The following is an 8,961-nucleotide window of genomic DNA, read 5'->3' as shown; positions in this document are numbered from 1 at the left end:
GGGCGAGTTCACCGGCACTCCACTGAAATGAACTATAAATCCGCGGTCACTCGGTTGACCATTTTGTTAATGCAAAACGAATTACGTGACGCCCCGGATGGTGACATTCGCCGCGATATACCGACGCCCGATGAAATATACGACCGGCGAAAGGTCGACCGTGAAATGTTTGAAATTCAACCGCGAAATCGTTGAACGAACCGCGTAGAATACCAAGCGAAAGAAAAACGAATCGTCTCGAGCATTATCGTTTCGCTAACGTAAACGAAAGAAACGACAAATTTCTGAAGACACAGCAGTGAGTTGTCTCATCACGATACAGAATCATGGCTCTAAGTACTATTTCCGACTGATGTAATAGTTACATTAGCATACAATAGTTACATAGCTTGCAATTAGTGATATTAGAATCGCGAGTTAAAATTTCGTTTTTTAGAGCTTTAATACCCTTTCAAGTCATTCTGTATTTTATATTCGTCTTCACGTTTATTCTAAAACAATGATATTATGATATTAGATTGTATGTAATAGTTAAATATAATAGTAAAATAATTGTAAATGATATGATATAATATTGTAATATAATAATAATGTTATATTAGATTATGTAACAAGTTCATTTGTTTCTCAAATTCAGGAATATTACATGAACCCCTTAACTAATAATGAGTTTATTACAGAAACAAAAGTACTTGTTCAATTTCTATATATTTTCTTTCATTTTAAACAAAAATAACAGTCAATTTTTGCAACATAAACAAATGTCACTTGATCGTCCATTACGTTACTGTTAGTTTACCATTGAAAGAAACGTATTGTAATTTTCCTTTTATGTTGTGTTATCGTAAGTTTTCATTTCTTACAGTAAAGCTTTACTTTTTACTTAATCTGTTATAAAGTATTTCATGAAAGTCCAATTTTCACAATATTAAGGAAAGGGGCTTTAATTCACTTGTCAACTAAGGGACTCATGCAACACTCGACTCTACTTTTTGCCGATTACATTGCATAAAAGTGATATGAAAAATGTATGAGACAGTGGGGACAATTTGAATACATTAAAATAACTTTTAAAAACTTGTAATGAAGATTAATTAACCGCAACACTCCTTTTTAATGATAGAACTTCTACTGCTTTACAGATTGATGATAATTAAATACCAAATTTTTATGCATTTATGAAAAATTTCAAGGTGCAAAAATGCATACAATACACATGATGTGAAAAATACATGAAACATCTGAAGTAAAGTGTTTATTATAATATCATGGATAAAATCAATTTATTAAATCGATATAGATTCTAACAATCTAATAATAATAATTAAATACACAATTGCAGAAAGCTGCAATTTAGATTTTTTATTTTGAATAATTTTTAGTGCATGGGATGACATTATTTCTAATAAGTTTTCTGATCTAAAAGTATTTGTGTCAATTTCAGATTCAAATTAAAATAAATTAATCATAGGCAATGAATCAATCTTCATTACAAGTAAAGCTTTTAAAAGTAGATTTGGTACATACAAATTGTTTTGGCTGCCGCATTTAATTCCTACCGCACCTTTAAAAATATTTAACGCGCTTCTTCTTTCCTAAACATTTACGTTTTCAATAAATGAATATAATTGGTAAAGTATAATATTGGATACTACAATTATATTAGGTACCTAATAAAATAAGCAATATATTACTAATAATTTTTACAATTGATAAATGAAAGTAAAACACATTATCTAAACACATCAGATTGTAGGGATAAAAAATCATTACAACTCTATCTCAGATTATTATTGGAAAAACTCACATGATAATCAACAAATTTAAACAAAATTTACAAATGCAGATATTATTTCTCCCTCACGATAAAACGACAAAACGAACTCGGGGAACTTAAGAATTGCAGCCAAACGGGAGATTCTTCCGTGCATTTGTTTCTACGCAGCATAACGCATCACAGAATCTACTGTCCCACATTCGGAAATCCACTACCAATCATCCTAGAAAGCATCTCGTTTGCCCGAGAACATCGTCCTCCTGCGCGGCACAAAGCCACTAGTCAAATGGAACAAAATAAGAGGCGAGATGCGAAGATCCGCGCAAGTTGGCAAACACGATCGTGCGGACCGAGTTCCGTCATGCAACGGAAGATTATGCGCTGGGGTGGTCCAGGGGTTGAAAAATCGGCGTGGAACGGGCGAGTAGCCAGAAAGAGTAGTTCCAGGAGAAAGAGAGAGAGAGAGAGAGAGAGAGAGAGAGGAAGGAGAGACGGCAGAGTTCGCCAGTGAAACGCGGTCAACGTTTGCACACGCATACGAATGCGTCCAATTGCTGGTTGCTTCGGCCTCAGAACTCGAGCTCGTAAATGGAGTAGCGACAGGTCGGATAAAGATGGCCGCAATCCTCCCTGGTCTCGTACGCGTGCTCGTAAGCCTGGTCCTCCGATCGTTCGAAACGTCCGCCGTCCGTGGGTAACCTGCGGGAAAAGGAAAAATAGGATTTTAAGGTAGCCGACGATGGAACTGACGAGACGAGATTGCCCTGACGAGGCAATGTGAAGATCCGGCTTCAATTTCGGATGTCCCTGACGTGCCTCTTCCGGCGGAAGTTACCTGAGGCCGATTCTCTTATCTCTCGTACACGCTACTATATTTTTTGCTGACTTTGCTTGATTACAGCGACACTATATTTTTGCTATTAATTATATTCATTCGTTCGAGAAAGGACATGTATCTAGGATATCTTTGAAAATAATGTGAAAAATAATCTAGAATTTAGTACCTTAGCGATCGTTGGGTTATAAGTGACTACAACAATTTACATCATATTGTTAATTTTCGCTTTATCCGTGGAAAAGTTGAAAGACAGACGACTGACGTCGAAATTAAAATTTAATTAATCGCATTAACACTGAAGTTAACAAATTGGGTGTCTAGATTTTGCAATTAATTAAAAACACGCAGAGGTTTGGGTTAGGTTTGGGTTAGCAAAATATACGTAGAAATAATTCTATACATAGAATGTTCCAAATTTTCCTAATTAAACTTACTGGTATTTACAAATGAAAAATATATTATGTGAACATAGGGTATACGTCATTTGAAGCCTCATGGAAAAAGTTATATCAATACTAATACAAATAGATGTACAAAAAGAACAGTAATGGATTTGCAGTTACTATGCTATAAAACGAGAATGGACTCAAAATCAATATAACCGTTAACTGTTAATAATCCATTTCGAAACGTTCGCCTGTCGGCAGAAGATTGACAGCGATGAAAAATTGAATTCCCTGTCCCTCTCAATCGTCCAACTCTTCGTATCAGCTTACAACATGTATTAATATTTGTTTAATTACTTTCTCTCGCGATAACCTGCAAATAAAAATTGTAAAAATGTAAAAGCAGCGTGAAATCTTCATATTTCCTCACATTGTTACATTGCATTGTTTATATAACATTTCAAACTCGAAAGGATTTACCAAAATTTCAAAATATTTAAAGAAAAGTAAGAAACATTTTATATATATAATAAATGGAAACTACATAGATTAGTGCATTAAAAAATATAACATTTCATTTAAAGAAAGTAGAAGTGATCTTCATGTGGCTTCTACTGGAAACTAGATTCTAAATCTTTCAACAGCATTTATTTCTTATCTGAATTATTATTTTTTTTTTTTTTCATAGTAGATAGTTTACGAGTAATTTACATTTATAGATCAAACTTATAAAATATAGAAATTACAAAATACTCTGGTATATCTTCCCAATAAATATGAAAAACAGTCAATATCTTCAAATTGATTCAGCTACTCTAATTAAAAAATTAATTACGATCCGTAAAGCGTCCGGAAACCCGGAATTTTCAGTTTTGAAGTTTTCTACATATACATAAACTTTTGTGATTGATCTTATATGACACGACGTCGATGATCATACAATATAATTGCACAATAAACCATGCAAAATTATACGACTTAATGTCTCGTGAATAATTCATAGTATTCGCCGATAGTGAAACAGAAGGTAAATACTTTTACTCGATGCTGATATTTTACAAGCAGGTCAGCTGATTACAACGGTAGAAGATCTTTTGGAAATGGAACGGCGATGATGGTGATTCATTCGATGCAACTAAATCGCTTCGGCAAACGGTGGTTAACCGATTTCATGGATCTGGCATCATTCCTAACTCAATCGTTTCGCTTGATTAATCCCTTTAATTGATTATATACTGGCCAGCCAGACGTTTTAGTTTCACGGTCGTTGAATTAGTGAGATCGATCTATCGATGTTACCGAATATAGTTATTACATAGTGCCCCCCTTTTTCACGATATCCGCCGTTCCGCTTCGACATTAACGCAAATACTTCAATGAATATTAACGATGTAATTACTAGACGTTATTCGCTGCTTCGTTTCACATTCATTTCTCTTGCATTCATCATTAATGCAATTATGAGTATGAACGGCAATTTCGATGGCCATTATTCGATCTGGGATTCTTTTCTAGAGAATTCTGAAATTTCTGAATTCACGAATGTTTCGACAGAGTGATTCCTGCGTTTAATGTGCCATGAATACACTGTACATTCGAAACTGGTTCTCTCTATTAGCAATGTTTCTTTGTTTCATTTTTTTAACGATACAAATGTGTATTCTCTTCAATTTGTATCATTTCATTTATTTCAATTACATTTAAATAAATTATTTGAAAAATTTTCACTTCGTTGGTATACTTTTAATATTATTATGCTCCAACACAGGCTACTTGAATATCTAATAAAAGATAAAAATTGAACATGTGTATGTTATAATAATGATGAATACAAAGAAATAAATATACTTTTCTAAATTTTTAATATTTCATATTTAGTATTGAGAAAGTATAAATATATTTGAAATTACGACTTCATATGGTCCTTTTTCGAAAATTATATATTTAAAAAAAATATATATATATATCATTTTAAAATTCGTGATCACAAATTATCGAACTGACAGAGGTGATACTCACGTAAAAATGGCGTGCAGCAACTCTTGAATTAGACTTCCTTTCCCCAGATCTGAAGGATCCCTCTGTGCAGCCTCGCATAAAGCTCTCAATACGCAAGCCTTCCCATCCAGACCAGTGCTACAGATAAATCTTCATTTTAAAAGCTTGATATTTCGCGGGCGAGTCGAAATATCTATCAAAGCGACGTGTGTAATTCACGTTTCGTGTGTTCGCTCATCGAATAAAGATAATTGTCTAAAGATCATCTGTAATATTAGAAATGAAAGTGCAATTATTCGTAGTATTTACTAACTTACTCACTGAAAAGCTGTGAATAATTCTAGCAATTGCTGTACTCTTTCATTTAGCATTCAACTGTGTCTAATCTGTGTCGCAACGTAAATACGTAAATCACGAAAAAGGAAAAAAGGACCGAGAAGAGGAATCAAACCAGGCGTTTCTTCTGTTTCGTTATTCTCGCACGTACTGCATGATAACTCTTACGCCTTCCACGCATTTGCATGTGACCGGGGGAAAAGGGTTCCATTTGCATGTTACGTCACGCTTCGAGGACGGATGAGAAGCGAGCTCTCGTCGGATAAAAGCAAAAGGAGCAGAGAAAAGAGACGAAGAAAAAAAAAAAAGAATGAAGGAAATCCTTCGAAGTGTCACCGTCTTTCGCCGTTTGATACTCTGATTTCTTGGTTAATTTGAGAAAATTGACTAGGATATGTGTTGCATGGATCTCGTGTTTGGAACTTCCATATCCGTGTCGTTAAATTTTCGTTCGGTGCACTGTAAATTCGGGGAAGAGAGAAATAAATTTAATGTATTAATCATTCGCGACAATAGATAAGTTTTTCGCGCGCTGTAAATTTAGAAAACGGGGAAATAAATTTCAGAATAATTATTAACGTGTTAAACTTTCGCGTCGACAGATCATTTTTAGCAAATTGTAAATTTAGGAAAGAGAGAGATATAAATCGTAGAATAATTTGATGTGTTGCGTTAAGCACCGGCGTGCAACTGCAGCGTACATATACAGAGCAAGAGAGAACGTACAAATATTCTCCTGCCATTTCCCAGCGATTCATAAACGTTCATTTTACGTATCTTTTTGAATAACGCGAGAAAATTGTTGTCACACGAAATGATATAAGCGTTTACACTCACTATACAAAAGCGATACTTTTAAACACCGTCAAGATATGAAAGATTTATTAACGTGTTTACAATGTTTACAATATTGTGAAAATATATATTATTATAAATTTGGAAACACTTGTAATCAAAAGAATCAAAACAGGAGAAACGAAACGTTTCTTTCTCTTTTTCAATTGATTTTCAAAGAGGAACAGTTCACGTATTCGTAATCAGCGCACAAAACTCCACGGAAATTACCAATTGAGTATTGAAACGTAAAAAGGAAGAGTTTGTACACTGGATGCGATGAGGAGCCAAGTGTAATAAACAAGAAAATTGGTCACGTAGAACTTCAAGTATAAATTTTAAAACGAATGTGAGAACAGATCTCCCTCGAACTTCCTTCCAACGAAACAAACGTGGATGTTCCTCATACTGAAAGTTGAAGTCTCGCAGTAAATTGGCTTACTTACGATTGCAATAAAGCTTCTATTTTCGGGAACATGGCGCTTCTGCTTCTTCGATGAAGCAACTGCGAGACCTTCTTGTCGATTGTGCTCGGCAATTCCCAGGCTAGAGCTGCAGTTAATCCCATCACTACATCGTTCTCTTTCGCGTAGGTTCCCACCGTTAAACAAAACACCAACTGAAAAACAAGAGAAAGGAAATTAGACGGACATGGTCTCGTGAAGTTTAAAATTTATATAAAAGAAAAATAGTACGGCACCCATCTCGGAAATTTGTAAACAATTTCTGTCAAATTTCTTCTGCTCCTTCTTGTTGGTGGAAACTTTCAGAAAATAATTGTGAATAAAGAAGTTTTTCATAAACAGGAAAGGTGTAAGAGAGAACGTACGATAATTTTGCTCCTAGATCCAAATAATGCGTACGATAAATTTGCTCCTAGACAATAATTGTTATTATTAGACTGATGGATCTTTAGTCTCTTCTTCTATTTCTTCTTCTTCTATTTTTCTTTAACGTCGCATCGACAGCGAGGTCATTAGCGACGACGGTGCCATTAGATATGTGTGTAGTAGTTTATGTTTCTGAGATATTTTAATTCTTTTTGTATGTCATTTTGAGAAGTCAGGTTTATGTTTGCGTTGATTCCTTATTTCTGTCTTTGGGTTTCTGTGGTGTGGCATTCTTCTAAGTTTGAATTTAATAGGATTTCAGTAGAATTATATTTGTCCGTAATTACAATGGCCACTCCTTCGCTGGCGTGGATCTTCTAGTCTCGTATTCGTAAGAAATTTATAAAATATGAAAATCCGCAGAATGCAAACGGAATAAATAAAATATGTGAAGTATATCTAATAGAAAGTACTTGTTATAATGTACAGTAATAATGCAGCACTTTTAACTGCAAGTGTTGAGATGAATTTTAAAATTCCGTTCCATTAAGAAAAAAAGCAAGGTTAACCTTCATATGCTTTATTCATCAGAGAACTGTCATACAACATGTTCAAGTGATCTGTTTCCCAATAGAAGAATAAGAATATGCTAGCCTAATATAGCTATCACAGCGTACCTGCAGATTACTGCCTTCCGGAAAGATCAAGTACCTCTTGCGCCTGGACAGTGTCCTCGGGTTGTCGATCGCTTGATCGTTGCTCGTGGCACAGGCCGCGAGAACATCGAGGCACCAGAAAACGAACAAAAGACTTCGGATGCCTGGCATCCCTTCGCGACCTTCCGCTCTCATGCGTTCCTTTTTCTATTTTTTTCTCGATTCCCGTTTAGAACCACGTCGAAAGGGAAAGTGTCGAGCGATCCTCCCCTCCAAGTAATTCACTCCGTTGGATCAAATGAGAAACGCGATACGCAGAACGATTTGAACGTGGCTGGAATGCGTTTCGCACTGACCGTTCGTCCGCGCTGTTTTTCGAGCAAACGCGAAACACTTTCCAGGGTCGGCTAACGGGAATAACTTCTGTGTTTCTCCATCGGTCTAATGAACCGTGTGCGTCTGTGACGAGTCGACAATTCGTTCGGTAAACCGACGAATCACTGTGGCTCGTTATGACGATCGCGAACATGTTTCTATGGGGATTATGAAAGAGGGGTATATATCGGACGTGATGGTTTGCTGGAGGAACGAAGAATATTCTGAGCATCGATGGCCATCAATAATTTGCGCGAACAAATTTCAGCGAACGGGAACTGGTTCCTAGATTTTCTCGTATAGTGTAATGAAAAATAGTTCGGAATCAAAATGATTTAAGGAATGATTATTTATTTATCTTCAATACTGTATTTTTAGCCTATTATGGTGTTAAAATACTTTGTGCTTTGAAATACGGACAGAATAAATATCCTGCAACATTTTCTCGAATCTTTCTCATTGAATTTGATATGTACAGAAACAATTTAACAGACACGGTAGTCGATTATAATGGAATTATTTATGATAGAGTTGAAGTAACGTCACGGAAATTGTAGATTTTAAACTTTGGATGTTTTAACACAAAAGAGGAAGATTCAGAACAATTTTTTTATATTTTTGTTGGCAAATAAAATAATTATTAAACGAAATATAGGAATACCCGGATATCCGATCATCCATGGATATTAACGATGACACATTTTATTGTTGCTCTGATCTCGGTCATTACACATGCTGGAGTTATTAAAAGTAAAAAATATATCACGAAATATTAGTTTCCAAAAAAATTTCTGTTACTTGTATGAATATAATTAATTAATTAATTCACAGCGAACATATCAGTTATATTGTAAATGATAACATATCATGAGTAAATACAATATTATATAATACTAATCATGAAACAAGTAGATGAATGGATTATTGATTT

General features: G+C 34.9%; 1 protein-coding gene across 1 annotated transcript; it reads right to left on the bottom strand.

Annotated features, from left to right (window-relative positions):
* Positions 1 to 1,692: 1,692 nt before the first annotated feature.
* LOC122537379 lies at positions 1,693 to 7,993 on the bottom strand. The gene is made up of 4 exons (XM_043670491.1): positions 7,677 to 7,993; positions 6,616 to 6,788; positions 5,021 to 5,137; positions 1,693 to 2,476 (listed from the first exon to the last, which is right to left on the bottom strand). Exons 1-4 carry the CDS (start codon positions 7,848 to 7,850, stop codon positions 2,347 to 2,349), a joined length of 594 nt encoding a protein of 197 aa, XP_043526426.1. The 5' UTR covers positions 7,851 to 7,993; the 3' UTR covers positions 1,693 to 2,346.
* Positions 7,994 to 8,961: the final 968 nt, after the last annotated feature.

This window comes from Frieseomelitta varia, unplaced genomic scaffold, assembly GCF_011392965.1.
Source record: "Frieseomelitta varia isolate USP_RPSP 00005682 unplaced genomic scaffold, Fvar_1.2 scaffold_161, whole genome shotgun sequence".
In the NCBI taxonomy this organism is placed as follows: domain Eukaryota; kingdom Metazoa; phylum Arthropoda; class Insecta; order Hymenoptera; family Apidae; genus Frieseomelitta; species Frieseomelitta varia.
Note: the sequence above shows the minus strand (reverse complement) of the source record. Positions and strands in the feature narration are given on the sequence as shown.

Excerpts from the sequence above, each read along its gene's own strand:
- LOC122537379 (XM_043670491.1), bottom strand. The coding sequence starts at position 7,850 with ATGAGAGCGGAAGGTCGCGAAGGGATGCCAGGCATCCGAAGTCTTTTG. Across the intron at positions 5,138-6,615 it reads ATAGAAGCTTTATTGCAATC|CACTGGTCTGGATGGGAAGG; the intron begins GTAAGTAAGCCA and ends ATTTATCTGTAG. Across the intron at positions 2,477-5,020 it reads TTGCTGCACGCCATTTTTAC|GTTACCCACGGACGGCGGAC; the intron begins GTGAGTATCACC and ends CTTTTCCCGCAG.